Below are 24,274 nucleotides of genomic sequence, written 5' to 3' on the forward strand. Positions count from 1 at the left end.
AAAGTCATCAACACCACATGAATTGGCCGCCATTACTTCTTCTTGGAACACCTTGAACACAAAGATGTGTGTATATAATAGCGCCATGCTTTTCTATAGGTAATTCTGTCTTAAGCTCGGGGAATGAGTGGTCATTTGTTATAATCATCGCACCTTCGTGTATAGCGCTGCTTTGGTCCATAGCAGATTTGGAACCTGGTTTTAATGCAACAAGGGATTCGCAACAAATTATTTATGTAACAATGAAACAATGGTACTTTAACATACACTGTTCCCGGCATCGTAAGGAATGAAAAAGAGGTGTTTACCTCATCCAAAATTCGACCAGTGTACCAAAGTGATTCTCATAGCGCTTGAAAAACGAATTTGTACTTTTCGATCATTTGTGTTGTTCTTAATATGCAGCCCAAGGCAAGGTCACGATGGTAGGCAGGAATCCAATGGTGTCTGTCGTCGAACATTGTAGTCAACCAATCATTATCTTCCAGCTCGAAATCTGAAATGACCTTCTGCCACTTCTCTTCGAACTCCGACGGCTTCATATCAGGGTCCCAAACAACAGCGTTGAAGCGAGCAAGGAAGTCCGTGTCTCTGCAGAGTGCTGAACCAACTTTGTCCGTGATCTTTTGTGTAATATGCCACATACAATAACGATGCCTAGCCTGTCTTGAAAAGAAGGAAAGCCTGTTGTATGCCAGGCATAATGAAACAAACAAGTCGAACGTGATATTGACCAAAGTGATAGGGAAAGAGCAAGTGAGTAAATTATATGTTAGTAATTTAGTTACAGTGACATTGTTATTGAATAACCTTGTAAAAGAGGAAGAGATGGAACAGTGGTAGTTGGAGTCAGAAAGTTGGGGTACAATAATCTTAAGTAAGTCTCGTTATTCTGATAACATTGTCACACTATTACCTTCTTTATGCCAGGGCATTGATCCGTGATCATGAATCGTGGCTCTTTTTGTACCATGGCGGTCAAGAAATGCTTTGAAAGGTCCATTGGAAGGAGATGTCATCCTCGTGTAACAGGAGACAACTGGCAAACAACACCGACTTTCTGTGGTGATTAACACCTGTGAATGGTGTAAAAACCATATCATACTTGTTGGTTAAAGTAAGTAGGGTCGAAGCTAACAAAGATCCCCAAAGAATGAGTAGTTTCTAATACATGTAGCATCAGCCCAAAAGAACTTTGTTAGACGGTTTTGCGGATCAACATCATAGGCGAAGTAGAACTGGGGTTGGGTTGCTTTGAGTTTCTCGAGTAGATCGATGAAAAGGTCAGCATCTCTTAACCTAATGTAGCACTTGATATCTCTTTGAAAGTTCTTAAAATCTATCAATGTAGCACCGATATTTTCATACCCATTGACAAGTTCCTTAACCTGTCTAAAGGTCAATCCAGCGCCAATATTCAACTTGGAGTTGTCCAAGATAAGCGTCTTCTGGAACATATCAAGGGATCGTGAAATCTTATCGAGATCTCTGTTACAGACAGAGGTGAGACGATGATTGTGGACTTCAGAAAACTCGTCAATCATAGTTGGGCCATCAAGGCCATGTAGAAGGGCAACTCGACGTATGCTCGGCATCCAATTCTTGTGATTTTAACTCGCCGTGTAATTGTACTAGCTGTGGACGAACAATTACCCATATTCTCATCATCCTTGGTTGGGACGCATTTGTTTCGGTTTAGATTCCCTGAACCCTTGACGGTTTGGACTACGAATTTTTGGTGTGCAACACCACCTCGTAGTGTTTTCGTCATCGTGCTTCCGAGGGGTAAATCCGCATGCCCGAGCATAAACCTCGTAGAACTTGATTCCAGCCTCAAGGGAGGCGAAAAGCGCACCAATGGTAGGTCTAAACTTGTGCTTAACCACACGCATCCAGCGCTCACCTCCATTAGGCGTGTGAGAGAGAACAAGTCGATTATTTGGTTGAGGATTGGGTTGCTCTTGGACAATTGGCGTAGAATGGGGTTGAGTGTGAGAACTTGAGTCTCGTAATACAAAAAGGGAAATACGAGTATTAGTGACCGAAATACAACGGTGGTATTACAAAGAGTAACATTGTTCTGATAATACTAGTACTATGACAATGTAGTGACATAAGGATGGACGGGAGAACAGGAATATGCGAAGAGGATGGACTTCAATTTAGAACAAGAAACTAAAGTACATTGAAGTAATGTTGAGAATAAGAGGACGTCGTCAAGTGGTACAAAGATATGTTATATGTGCAATGGAAAATGAATATATGTGATTGTGTTACAGTAACATTGATATTGTAAAAGTCGAGCACTGTAAGCATTGACAGCAGATAAGGGAATATACAGACAGGGGAACATGAATATACAAGACAGGATAAGAGGTCAAATATAATGAAATTTGACCGAATTTGAACGAGAAAATCAAGAAATACAAGGATATTTGACCTAATATTTAAGAGAAAAGCAACTACGAGTATAATCAAAGGAAAGGAGACCGTAAACTGAAGTAGAAGTGAACGGATTTCATTAAAATTGAAGCAAACATAAAATCGATTAACCTAAAAAACTGAAAAGCAACAAAATAAAGACAAATATAATCAAAATTGACGGAATGTGACGATAAAGCAACTGCGATTGTAAGCAGAAGCATAGGAGAACGCAAATATGAAAATTCGATAGGAAAAACAACAAATACAAGGATATTTCACCTAATATTTAAGAGAAAAGCAAATACGAGAATAATCAAAGGAAAGGACATCGTAAAATTGAAGTAGAAGTGAACGGATTTCATTAAAATTGAAGCAAACATAAAATCGATTAACCTAAAAAAACGAAAAGCAACGGAATAATGAAATTACAATAGCGAGTGATCAGCGACATAGAATCCAGATGAAATCGCGAAAAGCAAAACTGAAAACGAAAGGATTACGGAAATTACCTGTTTGCATGTTAATGTCGGTAGCAAAAACAAAAGAAAAAGCGAATTTGCAGCAAAAACATAGATTATAATCAAATTCGATCAAATATGACGGAAAACAACAACGATTATCATGAAAGCAAAGGATAAAGCGAAATTGCAAATTCAAGAGAGAAAACAACGATTCTAATCAAATTTGACAGGAAAAACAATAACGATTATAATCAAAGAAAAGGATTACTCGCGCGCAAACTATTTTCGTAGAATCGGCATCCATAGGAGTATCAACCATCAAGCAAAAACTGAGAACGATTGAATCGTAGAAATAATTGAATGATGAATTGAAAAGTAAAATTATTTGTGTATATTTTTTTTTGGATTTGTTTTTTCGAGAACGAAGAAAAACAGAGGGAAATTCGTAGAGAGAGAAAAAGTGTGAATGAAGAGAGAGAAAGTGAAACAGAATTGTAAGGTTAGCAGCGTGAAATTTGAGCCTTATATAGTCTAATTATAATTTTTGAGATTTAATCAGCCGTTGATTAGGAGTAGATCTAATGGCTGAGATTAAGATGCTAGACTCACCTAAGATACCTAGACTCACTTGATGCAATTTATATATATATATATATATATATATATATATATATATATATATATATATATATATATATATATATATATATATATAGAATTAGGATCACATGAGTCCACCCTATCTTTTTGAGTCCCGTGAGTCCACTTATGTATCACACGCTCTACACAAAAATATCACGTTTTTTTTACAAGAAAAAAAAAATTGATTTTTTTTTTTTTTTGTAAAAAAAAGTTGTGATATTGTTTAGTATAACCTGTGATATTACAATATCAGAGGTTATACTAAACAATATCACGGAACATACTAAACAATATCACTCTTCTGGACCACTTTCGCCAGTCACCAAATCTTCAATGTCACCTTCAATGTCGGTCATCCTACCTTTTTTGTCGACGACCCCCATGCCGGCGAGATCATTGCCGTTCACTACTCCTGTAGTGTGCCCGCTTCTTCTATTTTCGCTGCCATATCTCTCCCTTCTTCAACCTTCGACCTTTGATTGGTATATAGTGGTTTGGTGAATCGATTGTGGTGGATCTGGTGGTGTCGATGTTATGTGCTGGTTGTGCTGGATATTTGGGAATGGTATGGGTGGCTGGTGGTTTAAGGTCATTGGTAGGACTTGTCTGTGACAGATTTGGCGGTGGGTGTGTTAGTGAGGGTGGTTGTCGTGGTCGTGAGACGGATTGATGGATGGTAGTGTAGTACTAAGCCGGGGTGGTGGTCTTTGGTGGTCGACAAGGTGTGGCGTTTGGTCATGGGGTGGTTGTCGTCGATGATGACGGGGTCCAGATATATAATATCACAACTTATACAAAATAATATCACTGGTTATACTAAAAAGTATCACGAAAAAACAGTAAAAAACAAGGGTTGAGAATTTTATATGTCAGATCGCTCGTTGTCTACGATGACCATCGATCCATCACTGCCGGTGACATCTCCAAGCACCCATATGACACCAGCAAAGAGTCGACTACCATCGACGACAACCACCCCATGACCAATATCAGGAGCCAGCAGTCATCCGGTCGCTAATCAGGGCTCAAATGGTGGCACAAAACCGTTTATCTTATCCCATATCAGAAGCCAGCAGTCTTGATGACGCTCCGTCGTCAGTCGCCTCTTCACCAGTCCGGGCTTGGAACGATGGCGATTATACAATTACAAGAGTGATTCCACTCCGTTCCATATTAGAAGAGTATGATTGATTGAAGCTTTCCTTAACAAAAATGAAAAAATCGATCCAGAAGCAAAATAATGGTTGATTGAGGTTTCAATTTTGTGAGAACTGATTAGAAAATCAAAAATCAAGGCAATTTGGGCGTAGGATCAGAAGAAGCAAAATAAGATTTCCTTTACTGGATAAGCCTTTCACGTGACAAATCAAAGCAAATGGCCTACCTCAACTTCTCAACCCGTCATTTAATCAAGTGTGTCTAATATATTCAGTTTTGAGTACAGTCTTAACAATGTTTAAGCAACTCTTAGCGCAACATGCAGCTTCAGAGGTTTAATTTTTTTTTAAAAAAAGAATGGTGATATTCTTGTGTATAGCGTGTGATACATAAGTGGACTCACGGGACTCAAAAATATAGGTGGACTCACCGGATCTTGCCTCTCTCTCTCTCTCTCTATATATATATATATATAGATAGATAGATAGATAGATAGATAGATAGATAGATAGATAGATAGATATAGACAAGTTCAAATGAGTCCACCTAAAAAAATAAGTCCTTAAGTCCTATTCTAAGCCATTAGATCTTTGAAAATTAATGGTTGAGATTTCAAGCAAAATCACACTCACCCACTAGTAATTAATGCTAAATTAATTTCTCTTTTTCATACGTACAATTCCCAATTATACATTAATTACCTTTTCTTTCACATCAACTCACTTTATTATGTAATTTTCAATTCAAATATAAAAATAATGTTTCTAAAATCTGTTTTTTTATTCCCGCGTAAAATGGAAGAGGTTTCTTAAAAAGGTTCGAAAATCTTCATACGGACTTCGATTAAGGCGAAATAAAAGCCTAAATTTATTACTTCCTCCCATCCAGACCAAAGGTTACAGTTGCTTTTTGATACTATTCATGGTCGTAGGGAATCTTTGATATTATTCTTAATCTATAAGACAAAATATAATCATGTGAGATCTTGTTTGATTTATCGTCATGAATGCTATAAGAATATCAAATTTTTATAATTTTTAATAATGTGTAACTAAAGATATGCACGTTACTAAACGTGCCTCGAATTTACTATGTGAATTGGAAGTTACGTCATATCCCATTGAAGTTCCAAAATAACCACTTGAAGTTACACCCAATTTACATCGTATCTATTTTAAGTTAATTAAATAATCTACTCATTGAATTTACACCTTATCAATTAAAGGTACACCATCTTTACTTGAAGTTACACATATTTGCCTGAAGTTACGACATGTGAGCTTTAAGTTACACCATATCTATTTTACATTATATCTACTCAAAGTTAATTAATTAATTTGCTCATAAACTTAAATTACACATTATCAATTGAACTTATACCATATTTTCAAAAATATCCGCTTAAAGTTACACCCAATTTACACCACATCTACTTGAAATTAATTAATTAATTTACTCATATACTTAAATTACACATTATTAATTAATTTACACACAATTTACACCACATCTACTTGAAATTACACCATGTCAAATTAAAGTTGCTTCATATTTACTTAAAGTTACACTATTTGTGATTAAAGTTACACCAAATTTACTTCAATTATACAATATCTGATTAAAGTTTCATCATATCTACTTAAAGTTACACTATTTCTGATTAAAGTTACACCATATATGATTAAAGTTATACATTATCTGATTAAAGTTTCACCATATCTACTTAAAGTTACACTAATTCTGATTAAAGTTACATCATATATGATTAAAGTTACACCAAATTTACTTCAAGTTATACAATATATGATTAAAGTTACACCATTTCTACATAAAGTTACACTATTTGTGATTAAAGTTACACCATTTTTACTTAAAGTTACACCATTTCTACTTAAAGTTACACTATTTCTGATTAAAATTACACTATTTCTGATTAAAGTTACACCATATATGATTAAAGTTATACAATATTTGATTAAAGTTTCACCATATTTACTTAAAGATACACTAATTTTGATTACAGTTACACCATATATGATTAAAGTTACACCAAATTTACTTCAAATTATACAATATATGATTAAAGTTACATCATATCTGATTAAAATTATACTATTTGTGATTAAAGTTACGCCATATATGATTAAAGTTATACAATATCTGATTAAAGTTTCATCATATTTACTTAAAGATACACTAATTTTGATTAAAGTTACACCATATATGATTAAAGTTACACCAAATTTACTTCAAATAATACAATATCTGATTAAAGTTTCACCATATCTACTTAAAGTTATACTATTTCTGATTAAAGTTACGCCATATATGATTAATGTTATACAATATCTGATTAAAGTTTCACCATATCTACTTAAAGTTACACTAATTCTGATTAAAGTTACACCATATATGATTAAAGTTACACCAAATTTATTTCAAGTTAAACAATATACATTATTTCAGATTAAAATTATACCATATATGATAAAAGTTACGAAGTATATCATATCTACTTCAATTTACACAGTAACTAATTAAAGTTACAATATATCTATTTAAAATTATATTATTTCTGTTCAAAATTACACATTATATACATTAATACAAAATATTTTACAATGCGAACAGTCTATTATTCAACTCAATTGTGTCATAACCCCACTCAAAGCTATAAAATAATTGCGGCGTTGAAGGTTCGCATTCTTGTTGAAACATGGTGCTCCAGTCACGTAGTCATGCTTGGCTATTGTATCATAACCCCACTCAAATCCTTAAAACTTCTTGAATCCATCATGAGCATATTTAGACAAGTAAAGAAGAACAAGCAGCTTCTTAGGTGTGCCACGGAGAAGACTATCGGAATCACCAAAGACATTATAAAAACTGATTAGAAAAAAAATGATACACGGTTACGAAAACACGAAACACGATTAAAATTAATATAATTTATTCAAGCATCTCAATGCGTCAATACAAATTCTAAGATGGAAAAATAAAAGGCAAGTTTAAAACAATGAAGGATAGTATGACTTCCATGAGATAGACATTTTAAAGTTACATAACATTTACTAAAACATCGAAGATAGACATTGTAGATTTAAAGTTACTCACTTTGAGCATTGAAGTTACACACTTTGAACATTGAAATTATAAACCGTACAATTTTATAAAAAAAAAAATCAATTTGAAAATGCACAATCTAACAATTCAACATAGTTGGCGTACAATATATTATACATCAAACCATAATAACAAGGACATAGATTATATACAAATTCATTTAAAAAAACTTGTAGGTTTGGACGAGGACTCAACTTTCACAGCCATAATCAAACCCCACTTCACAACAAATTATAAAAAAAACTTATGGATTAAAACTGGGTTTGTATATTGCAAAGAATACTAGGTTTGTAATTATGAAGATAGTTGATAAAATAATGTTAATCAACCTTGAGTCCATAAATCAGCAAGACAAAAGCTACCAAAAAAACGTGGTGTTATACACATGATGACATGAAATCCAGAATAAATCACAAATAAAAAAAACTATCAAATCAAACCCCATTTCATGAAATGGGCGAGTAGCTTTCACCACCATAATCAAACCCCATTTTATGAAATCCTCAATCAATCACAAATTAAGGAACTGACAAATGTGACGAAAAATGGAACTAGATGCTTGTCACGTATAAACAAACCAACCAAATTTGGAAAAATATGAACGAGAATGTTAATAAGCTTACCGAAATAATGTGGTGAAGGTGACAGGAGATGAGAAAGAGAACAGAGGATCGAGAACCAACGAGTTTGGCGGTAGATGTCGAAGTCGACTACCGGCGTGAAGAGGTAATGGCTGCCGGCATCTGGGTTGGTTGGTGGGATGAGAGAGTTGAGGGAAGTTAATCTTAGGGAACATGAAAAGGAAATTGAATATGTGAATGTGACGATGTGAGTGAATAGAAAATGAGAAAAATATTGGGATATAAACAGAAACAGGGGCATTGGGAAGTACTCGGCATTGGGAAGTGAATAAGAGATCGGAAATTGGAAAAAAGAATTAATGAAATGGGTGGCTGAGTGTCTTTCTTAATTTTAATCTCAACCATTCATTAGGTAACAATTCAAGGGTCTAGATGAGGACTTATGGACTCATCTAAACTAAGTGGACTTAGTTGAACCTATTTCTATATCAATACTATATATTAAATCCAGAAACCAAGGGACTTCAATGTAATTAAAGAAATTTATACAAATTAATTATACTATATAGTTTTTAATCAATAGCACCGTGTGATGGGCCCGATTAAGGGATCTCAATGCAAATATTATATAGTTTGGGTTAAAATTAAATTATATAGAAGCTTGATAATTTTCCTAAACATTTGTAAGAGACTAAAACATGGTCAATTTCCTTAAAATAAAATAAATAATTAAGGTCAATTTCTTTAAAATAAAATAATTAATTAAGATGGTCAATTTGAAGGAGACTAAAAGAAAGAAGATGCTTGGTAATTTTCTTAAGTATTTATAGAAGACTAGAAGATGGTCAATTTCCTTAAAATAAAATAATTAATTTGTATAAACATGCACCCTTATGGTATTAATTATTATCATCATAAAAGTATGTATTAAATTTAAAATCTATGCAATTTTATTAAACTTTATAGTTTAATAGATGTATAGATGTTAATTATTTAACATACAAAAATATAATATGTAGTTTATAAATAATTCAAGTTAATTTCCATGATATATAATATTGCATAATTATTTTGATTTGATTTAATGCATAATCATCTTAAAATTGCATGCCTAAGTAGTAAAAGTAATTTCGTCAATAAAGAAAAGAATTGTAGTAACATTGGATATAGTTATATGATAGTAATCACTCATTTGAATAGTAAAAGCAACAATATTATCAGCGAGATTAGTGAAAGTGGTAGAAACAACAATGGGAGTAGTGAATAATCTATATTACTGCGGCAATAGTGAAAGTAAGTAAGTAACAATAATTGCGGCGGGAGTGCTGAAATTATAAATATCGGCGGGAGTAGTGAGAGTAACAATAATTACGGGAAAGTAGTGAAATGTTATTACTATTGTTTCATTAATAAAAGTAAAATATTAATAGCGGGAGTAGTGAATTGTCTCAAAATTTATTTCCATAATGAATATATCATAGAAAAATATATTAATGATAAATTTATGGGTTATACAACTTTAAGTAATTTTATTTAATGAAAAAAAAAATTAATTGTTAGTAGAGGTAGCCCGGGCGAAGCCGAGCACCTATACTAGTATATATATATATATATATATATATATATATATATATATATATATATATATATATATAGTAAAATTCTTATAAGTCCACCTATATATTTGAGTCTATAAGTCCTCACTACATCCCTTAGATATCCCACTAAGGATGGTTGAGATTGAAAGCAAAAAAGCATACTTAACACTAATGAGTTTTCTATACACTAATTAATCCCACTTTCTCTCTCTAACATTAATTATACATTCACTAATTGATTATTATACACAATTTTTTTTAGCACAAATTTTTTTTCGACAAAAACTTTTTACAAATTTTAGAACACTTTCACTGTTTTAAAAGTGTAATTTTAACGGAAAAAAGTGTAACTTTAACAAAAAAAAAAAGCAGTTTGACGGATATTATTTTGAAATTTGAAAATTTGAAGCAATTTTACGATAAATTTTGCGTTTTACGAGTGTAACTTTAGTTTTTACGACAAATATTATTTTGAATTTTTCAAATTTTAACACAACTCATTGTAAGTAAATTGAGTCACTTATACTGTAACTTTAGTCTTTTAAAAGTGTTCTTTTAAAAGTGTAATTTTAGTCCATTAAAGTGTAATTTTAGTCCATTCAGAGTGTATCTTTAGTCCATATTAAAAGTGTAACTTTTGTCCACTAAGAGTGTATCTTTAGTCCATATTAAAAGTGTAACTTTAGTCCATTGAGAGTGTAACTTTAGTCCTTTGAAAGTGTAATTTTAGTCTATTGAGAGAGTGAATTTAGTCCATTGAGAGTATAACTTTAGTCATTGAGAGGGTAACTTTAATAGAGATAAATGTAACTTTAATGAAGATAAGTGTAATTTTAATGGATAAAAGTGTAATTTTAATGGAGAAAAGTGTAACTTTAATAATAAAAACAAATGTAACTTTAACAGAAATAATGTAACTTTAATAGAAAAAAGTGTAATTTTAACCGAGAAAAGTGTAACTTTCATAATAGAAAAAATTGTAATTTTAATAGAAAAAAGTGTAATTTTAATGGAGAAAAGTGTAACTTTAATAATAGAGAAAAATGTAACTTTAATAGAGAAAAGTGTAATTTTAATAGAAAAACTGTAATTTTAATGGAGAAAAGTGTAACTTTAATAAGTGTAACTTTAATAGAGAAAATGTAATTTTAATAGAGAAAACTGTAATTTTAATAAGTATAACTTTAAAAGAGAAAAGTGTAACTTTAATAGTGAGAAATGACAAAACGATATTTTAAATATGAAATTTGTAAAACAAAAATCGAGAAAAAAAGAAAATGTATAAGACGAGATTTGTGAAAATAAATGTAAGACGATATTTTAAAAATGAAATTTGAAGAAAAAAAGATATATAAGAAACGAGATTCGAACAAATATAAAACAATACGATATTTTAAAAAATAAATATGAAGAATTAATAAAAAAAAAATTACACAAAACAACAACGACACACAATAAATAAGAAACAAAAGAAAAATTAAACAAAACAACAACGACAAACACAGTGACAACCAACACCAACAATTACACAACCAACAAACACCAAACAACGACAACAACACAACCCGTGGTGCTGGCTGCGTGGAAGAAAGAGGGATGGCAGTGCGGCGTGAGGCGGGTGGCTGCGTAAGGTTGAGGGGTCATATCTGGCGGTGGTGTGCGTGAGGTTGAGGGTCGTTGGTGGTGGTGGCTGCGTGGTTATGCGTGGCTGTGTGGAGGGTGGTATGGTGGCTGTGGTGGTGGCGTCAGATGGTGGTGGTGTCGGGTATGGTAGTGTCGGGTGAGGGGCTGGGCTGGTATTGTCGGCAAAGACCGACGGTGGTGGTGGCGTCAGATGGTGGTGGTGTCGGATGAGGGGGTGGGTTGGTGATGAAAAGAGGGGGAATTTTTTTTTTGAATTTTTAGGTTTTGAATTTATTGGGTTTTTGAATTTATTGGGTTTTTGATAGAGAAGGTGAATGAATTGTGTGAGATGAGAGATAAATGGGTGTGATGATAAATTATATATAGTGGAATTAGTGATAATTAGGGTGAATTAGTTAAGGTAGTGAGAGAGAGTGTTTATTTAGCTTATTAATCACCTTTTTGTGCTTTGATCTCCACCGCCCATCTTCCTCATCCAATGGCTTGGATGAGGACTTATGGACTCACACTTAAGAGGGGAACTTATATGATCTCAACACTATATATATTATTGTGTATATAAAAAGTTTTTTTTAGCTGAAATGTGAGTATATATATATATATATATATATCAAATAACCAGTCAATATACAAAGGTTTGGGGTTCAAACCTCCGTATGCTCCAAAACAAACAACCAACCAAAGCTAAAACAAGCAACCGGCATTACAATTCAAAGCAATTTAGCCACCCATTTGTTATGTGAATCACTCCGGGGCCAGTTTTGCTATAACCTCTCCTTCTTGCAATATCCTCAACTTGAGCTGCTACAGTTTCAGGTCTCAGGACTGACAACTGAAGCCTTGTATTGTTTCTCTGGTGCCAGATAGTATAGAGATAGACATTGAACAACATAGTCATTGCTTTCCATTGCATACTGTTTTTCCTACCATTCTGAAGCTCAGTGAGACTAGGAAAGGATCTCCCGGCCTGCATGCAAAGCAAGAGCTTCCCGATTCTCGGTTGTAGATACAATCATAAAACAGATGAGCTATCGTTTCAGGTAACTCCCCACAGATTAAGCATATATTGTCCTCACAGTAGCCAAACTTGGAAAGTCTGGTCTTAACATTTAACCCCTCCTGCATTATAAGCCAGGAAATGATTGAGTGTTTGGGTATGTTCTAGCTGTTCCATACCAGAGAACACTAATCCAATTTAGGTTGTTGAGTGCAGAGCCATATATAACCATTCTTGAGAGTGTAACCTTTCTCATTAGGCATCCAGCAATTTTCAGTAAACCCCTCCTTCAGTTTATCCTTAATCTTTCATATATTTTTTCAAGTCCAAGGAGAATCCGCAAGGGGAGAATAAGAGTGCCAGTCCTGAGTTTTCAGATAGACATTGCTAATCCACTTTATCCATAACCTGTCAGCTTTGTTGTACACCCAGTTCACTAGTTTCCCTACACCTGCCCAATTCCAAGTCTCAACTTTCTTAATACCAAGGCCACCAGCATCCTTGGGGAGAGTAACCTTATCCCAAGACACTAATGGAACTCTGTGACTCTCAATACATCAGTTTTCAGGTCAGATGCCATACCACTGAAGAAGATTTCAGACTTTGTATTATTTATTCTCAAACCTGAAGCAATATAAAAAGAGGTGAAGGCCTTCATAAGGAGCATTATTGAAGGAGCATCCCCTTTACAGAACATAAGGAGATCATCTGCAAACATAAGATGGGTGAGCTTTAAGTTTTTGCAGAGGGGATGATAATGGAAAGGCCATCTTTCTGTAGCAAAGGCAATAAGTCTAGTCAAATACTCTATACAAATAGTGAAGATTAGAGGAGCTATTGGATCACCCTGTCTAAGCCCTCTTTGACCCCCGAAATAACCAAAGTTGTTGCCATTCAAAACCAGAGTAAAAGAGGTGGATCTAATGCAGGCCATGACCAGCTTTGTGAAATGACTAGGGAAGTTGAGACCATATAGAAGTTGCTCCACAAAATCCCATTCAACAGTGTCATATGCTTTTTGAAGATCAATTTTGAAGAGGCATCTAGGGGACACATGGCTTCTGGCATACATATGCACAATATCCTGACATATTAACACATTCTCAATAATTGATCTTCCCTGGATAAAAGCTCCTTGGTTGTCATGAATAATGTCTGGTAGAACAGGAGCCAATCTGTTGCAGAGAAGCTTGAATATAACTTTGTAAAGCATATTACAACAAGCAATAGGTCTAAATTGCTTAACAGATGTAGGCCTATCACACTTGGGGATAAGGGTAATATTAGTGGCATTGATCTGTTTGAGCAGCTGACCTGTATTAAAGAAATCTACAACTGCTGCATATACATCATTCCCAATCAAGTCCCAAGCATCCTTAAAGAATCCACTGGAATATCCATCAGGCCCTGGAGCTTTGTCCTTAGGAATAGAGAAAACTGCCTGTTTAACCTCCTCATAGGTGACAGTACTTGTAAGAATTGCACTATGCTCAGGACTGCACACTTTGCCCTTAGCCAACACAGTAGACTTAACTTCCTCAGTTGGACTCTTCCTACCAAGCAGATCTTCATAGTAATCTAAAAAAGCATTCTGAATGGTCTCAGTGTCATTACAAAGCTGCCCTTCCTTGTCTTCAATTTGGATGACCCTATTTCTCAAACATCTCTTCTTATTAGCACAATGGAAGTAAGTTGTATTGGAATCACACTCTTCCATCCACTAGACTTTTGATTTCTGTTGAAGGAAACTATCCCTGGCTTTAGTCAAAGTTCAAAGTTCAGTCATGAGGCTCACTTCCTTTTCAATAAGATCAGCATTGTGAGCATCAGCAGCAATATGTACTTGAGTGTCAGCTAGTAAATGTGCAACTTGACTAGTCTTATTCTCAATGTCAGAAAAACAATCTCTATTCAAAGCTTTGAGCTTGTATTTCAACTCCTTCATTTTCTTAGCCAGGCAGGACATTTTTATCCCTATCACAGGTCGTTCCCATACTTCTTGCACAGTTGATAGGAAGGCAGAGGCACTACTCCACATGTTGAAATATCTAAAACTTCTAGCTTTGCCACTGTTCAGTTTCACATTACTAACCACACAAGGAGTATGGTCCAGCAAACCCTCAGGGTGGAAATGTGCAGCCATATCAGGGAATCTCTCCACCCAATCTTGATTAGGGCAGAGTACGGATCGGGTATTTGATCCAAAAAGCTAGTTCGGATCGGATATCCATATTAGAAATCCTGAAGTTAAATATCCAATATCCAAACCAAATGTCTCGGATATCCAATGTTCAGGTATCCAAAATAATCGGATCGGATGCGGATATCCATCGGATATCAGTTTGAAACACGATTATATTCAGAGGTTTACATGATGATTTTCTTTCGTATTCTTATTCCAATGTTCTCGCTATAAAATTGAAGTACCACCTAGATATTTTCTCTAATATTTTAAACATTAATTAAGTTGTTGTATCAAATAAAATTTTATTTTCTCGAAATTATACTAGAAAACTATAGTTTCGGATCAGATCGGATATCAAAAAGTTTTAATTCTAATATCCATATCCAAACCAAAACCAAAGATTTTGGACCAGATATCCAAACCAAACTTAACTTTCGGATCGGATATCCAAAAATTCGGATCGGATACGGATCGGATATCGGATCAGTTTGGATAAACGGATTTTTTGCTCAGCCCTAATCTTGATTGATTAAAAATCTATCAAGCCTGCTGTACTTCCTATGCTTAGCATCCTGCTTATTATTCCAAGTAAAGAATGCACCAGTAGTAGGGATATCAGTCATTCCACAGAGACCTAAACAATTCAAGAAGTCCTCCATGTCCTCCTGTTTAGTTTGCCCCTCCATCCTCTCATCAGGGTGTATGACAGTATTAAAATCACCAGCCAGTGCCCAAGGCCCATTGCACTGCAAGGCAAAAGAGCTCAACCAATTCCATAGCTCAACTCTCTCACTCCCATCATTAAAAGCATAAATCATAGTTAGGTAGAAGACTTGCTGAGAAGCTATCACAGTACCCTTAACATGTATGAACTGAGGATTGTACTGCAAAATTAAAATATCAAACAAACTTGGTTGCCAAATTAGCCAAACTCTGCCCCTCTTATGAGTATGGCAGTTAGTTGTAACACACGGGCCATCAAACAAATTATGAGAAATATTACTCACATAAAAAGTTATTCGCGCCTTTTGCCGCTGATGGGTGTAGATTGGCATTTTTTACCTGCAGGTTAGCTTAAAAACAGGTTTGGCATAGACAATATTTCAACCGTTATGCCCTCGAAATTTACATAGAAATCACGCAACAAATAGCTACAAGTAATTACAAATAAAGCACATAATTTGGAAATGAAATGAATAAAATATATATGGTTTTGAACATGAACATGGCCTAAATGGTAAAATGTGAACTCGACCAAGTCAAAAAAATGCAAAAAGAGTGCCTGAAAATGGGCAAAATGTGAAAAGTGAGTAAGATGTAAAAAAAAAGATGACCCGACGCGTGACGGGGAGTGCTACCCCCGAAAGAAAAAATAAAATAAAATGGATAAGTGTGACTAACAGCCGAAATGTAAAATGATCGCGTGTCGAAAAAATGTCTTGAAATGCGAATCCCGTCTCGAAACGGAAATCTGTAGTTGGATATGACGAGAATTTGGTAAAGATACCAAAAAAATCTCGTATAATATTAATTTAATCCCTATAGGAATAGGAAATAATAACAAAAACGGAATTAGGAAAGCAAGCGAGGCTGATTTGCAGAAATCACCTGCCAGGAAGAGGCTCAGCAACAGCTACGACCCTTCTAGAAGACACAACATTTGCTGCGTCATATTTGGAGATGCAATCTTCCTAAACAGAATTTAGGAAAGCTCGAGTACTATATATAGGACGCTCGTATAGCCATAACCTCCATAATCTTCTACAATTCCGTAGCATATCACATACAACACACATATATTTAAGAAAAATATTTCTCAAACAATGGATGCCTTTGAATCAGGAGTCAAAGATTGGACAAATGAGTTTAAAAATGTGGAAAAAAATGACATGATGGCTTTCAAAATTGGATCCGTCATTAGCCTCAAGCTAGTAAAGGTAATAAAACCCTTCCTAATGCATTTCTTGAATATTGGAACCTCTCTTTTTATGTATTTGCCTTCCCTGGATGCGAAATATGCCCATTTCCCGAAGAAATATCTGCAATTGGTGGGTGGGATATAGAAAACCTTCCAGTCTTGCCTCCTAGCTCCCAAGGATACAAAAATAAATTTAGGGACCTCTTAGGATTGACCAAAGCCGAAGTGGATCGTCTGGTGACCCCTAAAGGTGTAAGAATGTTCGATTTGGCAGACCGATTTATCAATACAGAGGATCCCACAATATCATATTCTACGAGGCGCAGGGCATTCGGATTTTGCCTCCTACATTACTATATATTGAAAGGCCATGTTGACTCTGAAATGAGAGGAGATCCTCGTTTTCTTGGAATAATCGAACAAATGGAGTTGCGCAAGAGCCCAACTTGCTTGGTTTTGGGAGAGATTATCCTTGGTTTGGACAATAGGAAGGTGAACCGCGAGATACCTTATCTTGGGAGTCCCATTATTTTACAGGTAAAATTTTGGCTTCTTTTTTTCTTTTCTTTTCGTTTTTTTCGTTTTCCAGCCTTGGGTCCTATTGAGACGGTTTCTGGCTCTATTTTGTAGGTCTGGCTCATGGAAAGGCTTCGATTGTCGATCCCCCAGTTAATGTATTTGGATATCGCTCACGGTCCCATGTGATGAGAACGAGGTTGTACATGGTGGATTTTGAGTCTGCAGTTACTGGGAAAACAAACTAACGAGTGAAGGAGGACCCTTAATCAGATGGATTGTTCCATGGTGGCATCTCAAATCATTAACAGAAGTATCATCCCTTGACCCTACTCGTTCCATTTGCATTCCTGGCTTAAAGTTTATGGTCAACACATTCCCGGTGATACGGTCGTTTCTGTACCAAAAATAAACCTAAATATACTAACGGAAGCTAGTGATAAGTAGGGTCGATCTCCACAGGGAGGCAAGGTATCTATCTGTAGTCCGTCTATCTAAGTCACAAGTGGGGGGTTTTGTATTTGATTCTCTAGACTACCGAAGGTTTAAGGGCAAGAGAAATAAAGTAAGAGCAGTTAAAGCGAGAAAATGTGATAAAAGTGATCAAGTAAAAGAGAGTATGTCAGGATTTCGGTTTACCGTGGCAATGTAACGACTCAATTGCAAATAGCCTAGATAATTTACTGTGAGAAGGGCATGGGAAAGGTCCTTCCGGTCCGCTATCCATCCTAGAATTCCACTAACTTAACTTCCGTCCTTATTAGGGTAGTCTACTGTTCATAGCAGGTCTGTTTATCCCAATCTTTCGATCCAGGAACAAAGTTAACCAAATTAAAATAATTTAGAAGCATGTATTCAACTAAATTGGTGTTACAGTTATATTGCTATGGGGACAGATTCTCACAAATAAATTGTCTAGTCCATTCGCTACATCATCACAGTTCTACCATGGATTCCCTAATCCCAACATGAAAGGATTTAGTTACTCATACTACTAAGGGTGTCAACAATAATAATATAGAGTGTACTAATTAAAGACATAATGAAATAACAACGATTATGCAAAAACTGATTAGGGCAGAAATAATAAAGAGAGAAAGTAAGAATTAAAGCAAACAAATAATAAGATTAAGATTAAGAAAGAAAGGATGATTACAATCAAAAGCAATCCGGCGTAAAGATCAATCCACAAAAGCAAAGAGCAAAGGTATGAGATTAAGCAGTAAAGTGTATTAAGAGATGTATTAAAAGGTAAAAGAAGAAGTGTCTATTAACCTAATTACGATTCTCTTATATAAGGAAGTGAAAATTAACAAAACTAAACCTATCACGGGATAAAAATCCCGAGTATAATAGCTAAATACTCGATCGAGGACTTTTATATCACTCGATCGAACAAATCCAAGCTAAAACCTCTCGATCGAGTACTTTAGGTACTCGATCAATCCCCACTAAACTAAATGAATAAGAACTACTCAATATTTTCCCGCCTAGATGATGGACAATAGTAGTGGGCCCATGCTAAAATTATAATAATTGATGATTGATTTATTAAATTTTTTGCCATATAATAAAATATCTCAATAAATTATAAAGTCAAATTAAATTATTCTTTCCGAATTCAACGCAATTGATATAGTACAAAAGAAAGTGGGGTCGATATTATACACTACCAAATCTTCCTATGAGAATATATACTTATATACTACGAAATATATTGACTGAAATATATTAATCTTTTAATCATTGACATACAAGATGCACCCATACTGAATAAATAAATTTGCATGGTTTCAATTTTATTTGCATTTTTTTAAAAAAATAAATTGTCTTTTTTTTTTAGTTATCTCATCCTTATTAATATGGGTAGTTCTTAATAAAGTATATGGAGTAAGATTCAATACTTTTAATTTTTCGTATTAAAAATAAAAGAAAAAAGAGTATGGAGGTAAATAGTATTTTTAATTGTTTGTAAATCATCCTTCTAGACGTGTCATATACTGTTTATATATGTTCCGTTATAAGGTCAATATGCGCTTTAGATACATTTCGTACCTAATTCAATCCTCTTATCCCCTATAATCCTCCTATAACTAAAACTAAAAGATTAAGTCATCTATAAATTTTTTTGATCAATGCAATAACAAAGTAGTGACTCTATATTAGATTATGTTGTTCCATAATCGCCAGCTATCATTACTTTTCATAATAAAAATAGGTTCACACAAAAATAACTTAATCTAAAAATCCTTTGAATAATAACCTTTTTTTATATAATACTACTAACATTATAATTAGTACATTACAACATTTATTATAAGTACTCATTTATGTAAATATTTTAAATTTTTACGAGCTCTAGCCTCTATATACCAACTCTCACAAATACCGTGCTTTAGCACGGGATCTCAACTAGTCACTTATTAAAAAGGCACTGTCGATCGAGTAGAAAAAGGAGTCGATCGAACACAATAGTACTCGATCGAGTACTTTCCAGCGCACAATTCCTGCTTCGCGCACTGAACTTCAAACGGCTGCCATTTCTTCGTTACTTGGGCAAATAGAGTGTTTCCGGTGGCGTTGGAAATATAAGAGGAAAAGCTTTCATCTCCAATTAGAATCACCTGAAAATAAGTTGTAGAACTATAGATATGCCTCTTCAAATTAGGCACTAGTAATTTGAAGTTCTTCCATTGCTCGCCTAGCTATCTTACTTCTTTGCGCATCATAATTAGTAGTTTCCAAGCTCCGACTCAACTCATCTCCTAAATTCATGCATAGCGACATGTTTTAGGCTTGATTATGCTCCTTTCCGGTTCATATCTGCAAATCATACAAGACAAACCAAAGTAGACTATTCGGGGAACATTTGTAGCCAAACACCACACAAAATGCATTGAAATGCGTGCAAATGAAGTACAAAATACCTATATAAAATGCACGCATCAAATCTCCCCAAACCAAACCTTTGCTTGTCCCCAAGCAAATTAAATGCAAACTAAAGGAACGGATATGAAAACTCAGAGTTAGGTATAACCTATCCACTCGAACCAATTTAATGCAAACAAAAATCAACAGTCATAGCCACAGTAGTCAATACGCAAACGAGTTATAAGATGTCCATAAATAAAGCTGACCTATTGACCTTGCAAGACCGACAAAATAGGACTCTTACGGATCACTCTTCTCTCATGAAGCAAAGGGTGAATATGTATGTAAGAGAGAAAGAGAATACAATCACTCACCTAAACTGCGACCTACATAACATGCATGCAACAAAAATGATAGACGATTCAAGTACTATACATACATTCCAACCAACAATGTCCGTCACAGCCGAGGGCTTACAAATAGTATGGGAAAGTGAGGCTACAGGTGAGAAAAGGCAAAACAGATTATGGAAATGTGGAGGTAAAGCGTCAAGCTAGTTCCTAAACAAGACCATATAGGACATCCGAATCTCAACTGACCGAAAATAAAGCACAAGTGCCCTTTATTGGCACACAACTCACTAACCAAATACACTATCTCCTCAAAAATATATGAATAAGAACAGAGGAGTGAGACGGTCACAAAATTCCCTTTTTTAATACCGTCTTAATTACACAAACAATCCAAATCAAATTTTTTCTAACTTTTCTTTCTTCCTTCTTCCTTCTGCCTTACGTGAATTCATCTCTTTTCATTTTTTTACTTTCATTCACGGTTTTCTTTTTTTTTTTTTCTTTTTCGTGTTTCTTTTTTTCATTTTCTTCCTTTCTCATTCCTCTACCAGCTCCAACAATACACACGGGCCAAACTCGCAAATGGATTAACGTACCACAAAAGATATACTAGACTAGCTTGACTGGGCAGGCTTAGTTTTGGATGTAGCTAATGGGTCAAAAAGGCTAAATTTGGCTTAAGTGGAGCTAAATGGGTGAAAAATGTAGAAAGAGAAAATTTGCAAACAACTCCCTGCATGTGACACCGACCACAAACCCGAATGTATGCAATTGACAAGAAATCGAATGTCATAAATGTGCAAAAAGATGAACATGCTATGCAAGGAGTACTACTCTCAATTCCTATGTAAACCGGTCATGAATGTCACCAGTTATAAGGCTCTAAATCTCAGAAATTATAGAGTAGGTTGACAATTTATTAGGTCAAGTCTACACAGTCAGCTAAATTTGAACAAAAACTCGTAGATGTGCGTAAGACTCAGCTAATAACAATCAATAGAGTGCAAGGCTCAAGTAGAAATGACAAGTTACAGTGCAATATCATCACGGAAATCTACCGTTCCGACTCAACCTATATGCAAAAATAAACGTGAATATTTTATTAATTTTTGATTTTTTTTTAAAATTTTTATGGGATTTTGATTTTTATGGAAATAAACAAGCAATGCATACAGAAATTAAACGTGATAACAGAAATGCAAATAAAAACAAGATGCAGACACAGATATGGATGCATAACCTCCCCAAACCAAACCGTACAACGCCCTCATTGTACCCAAAACAGGGAAAGGAAATGCAAACTAAAAAGGAGACAAAGTGTAGATGCGGAAAACTTACAAGATAACGCGAAGTAGGGACCTCCCCAAACCAACCAGCAACATGGGAGGTCACTAAAAGCTCCATAACAGCGTCACAGGAAACGAATCAAAGCAGGGAAACTCGATCAATAAGATATAGCGCTCGATCGAGGAACAGAAGCTGCGAAAGTGGTCGATCGAAGGGAAAGAAACCACTCGATCGAGCGGTACCTGCAGACCACAAATGCCGACAAAAACCAAGTCTAAAATTATTTACAGTCTATGGTTTGTAAACCAATTATTAAGCACACAACAAAACTAAAATGTTCGAAAATCAACTAAAAAGAAATTTAAACTCCGGGTTGCCTCCCGGTAGCGCTAGTTTCAGATAGGTCCCAGCCCGACCTTCTTTTCTTCATCCACCCACGCAAATCAGTGGCCCACGACAAGGCTGTTGACTAAATGAGGTTCTCTCAGCATCCATCAGCTTGACTTTAGGCCTCCATACCATCGCATCAACAGGAGAACAGCAACTTATCGCAGCGTATTGGCCTCCACTTTTGGCCCTCTTGCACGCTTTCTTTTTGTACGGCCTAGCCTCGTCCATTCCCCTGCCTGGGTCATCAATCCACACTGTTCTAGTCTCCAAAGTCAACGCATGATGCCCAGCTTCTGGGTCTGTCAACCCATCAGTACCTGCAGAAGAAGTAACAAAGGAATTAACCTTAATTGAATAATCATCGTCCGAAATAAATTTAGACGACCATTTATTATTATCAGCAAAGAAATTACTCGATCGAGCACTTAAGTAACTCGATCGAGGCATTTCTTCAACAATTTTACTCGATCGAGCAACTTGTGTCACTCGATCGAAGGCCATGTTTTCCTCATTGCTCGATCGAAAGCTTTCATCCTCTCGATCAAATAATTCCTCAGGCATTTCACTCGATCGAGTAGAGTAAATCTCTCGATCGAGTGTTTTAATAGTGGCAGGCGTGACTGTATTGTATCCTTCCTCTTAAACAGTGTTTACAACATTAGTAGGCAGAATCGGCCCTTCGCAGGGAATTTCAGTCCGGGCGTGAACAACACAGACGGTCTCAGGTCGCCTAGAAATTTGCTCGGCCAATACTTGAGCCAACTGAGCTTAAGTGACTTGATAATAGCGTCTTTAGTCTGCATAACTTCTTGCACTTGAAGAGTAAGTGACTTTACTATAGACGTCAACTCAGCAATTTCTTCTTTCTGCTTATTAGGAGGAGGAGTTTGTTGTGACGGCGGCCAAGCAAATGGAGACGCTTGGTAGCCCTGTTGCTGAAATGGATGTGGCGGCACATGTGCAGAAGAATGACTGGCCTGTCTACACCACCTAAACGCATAGACTACATCGTCATCTGCTAGACAAATGACAGCTTTGTGCCCCGCAGTACCACATCTTTTACAGTGGACCACCTATTGTCCCGTAGTATGGAGCTGAGGTGAACCACTCCAAGACTGTCTACTCTCCAGCTTGCCAGGTCTTGCATTCTGAGCTTCAAGCTGTGCTATAATTCGGGAGACACTAGACATATTGGTAGAAGGGTCAAAGGTACTCAAGCCTTCCCTTTGACGATCTTTCTCCTAGAATTCTGTCTAGGTAGGACCTGTAGGACCTATCAAAACAACACTGAAGGAAAAAGATAAAAACTGCCTCAAGGAATAAATCCCTTGAGGCGGAAGACAGACGAAAATAAACATATAAATAGGCCAATTGCCTCCTCGGCAACGGCGCCAAAATTTGATACGGTCGTTTATGTACCAAAAATAAACCTAAATATACTAACGGAAGCTAGTGACAAGTAGGGTCGATCTCCACAGGGAGGTAAGGTATCTATCTGTAGTCCGTCTATCTAAGTCACAAGTGGGGGGTTTTGTATTTGATTCTCTAGACTACTGAAGGTTTAAGGGCAAGAGAAATAAACTAAGAGCAGTTAAAGCGAGAAAATGTGATAAAAGTGATCAAGTAAAAGAGAGTATGTCGGGATTTCGGTTCACCATGGCAGTATAACGACTCAATTGCAAATAGCCTAGACAATTTACTGTGATAAGGGCATGGGAAAGGTCCTTCCGGTCCGCTATCCACCCTAGAATTCCACTAACTTAACTTCCGTCCTCATTAGGGTAGTCTACTGTTCAGAGCAGGTCTGTTTATACCAATCTTCCGATCCAGGAATAAAGTTAACCAAATTAAAATAATTTAGAAGCATGTATTCAACTAAATTGGTGTTACAATTATATTGCTATGGGGACAGATTCTCGCTAATAAATCGTCTAGTCCATTCGCTACATCGTCACAATCCTACCATGGATTCCCTAATCCCAACATGAAAGAATTTAGCTACTCATACTACTAAGGGTGTCAATAATAATAATATAGAGTGTACTAATTAAAGACATAATGAAATAACAACGATTATGTATAAACTGATTAGGGCAGAAATAATAAAGAGAGAAAGCAAGAATTAA

General features: G+C 35.4%; 2 protein-coding genes across 2 annotated transcripts; both read right to left on the minus strand.

Annotated features, from left to right (window-relative positions):
* Positions 1 to 344: 344 nt before the first annotated feature.
* On the minus strand, positions 345 to 796 carry LOC141601998 (protein FAR1-RELATED SEQUENCE 5-like). The gene is made up of 2 exons (XM_074422306.1): positions 789 to 796; positions 345 to 684 (listed from the first exon to the last, which is right to left on the minus strand). Exons 1-2 carry the CDS (start codon positions 794 to 796, stop codon positions 345 to 347), a joined length of 348 nt encoding a protein of 115 aa, XP_074278407.1.
* Positions 797 to 1,133: 337 nt separating this feature from the next.
* On the minus strand, positions 1,134 to 1,595 carry LOC141601999 (protein FAR-RED IMPAIRED RESPONSE 1-like). The gene has a single exon (XM_074422307.1). The coding sequence runs from the start codon at positions 1,593 to 1,595 to the stop codon at positions 1,134 to 1,136; it is 462 nt and encodes a 153-aa protein (XP_074278408.1).
* Between the last annotated feature and the right edge of the window lie 22,679 nt (positions 1,596 to 24,274).

This window comes from Silene latifolia, chromosome 9, assembly GCF_048544455.1.
Source record: "Silene latifolia isolate original U9 population chromosome 9, ASM4854445v1, whole genome shotgun sequence".
Taxonomy (NCBI): Eukaryota; Viridiplantae; Streptophyta; class Magnoliopsida; order Caryophyllales; family Caryophyllaceae; genus Silene; species Silene latifolia.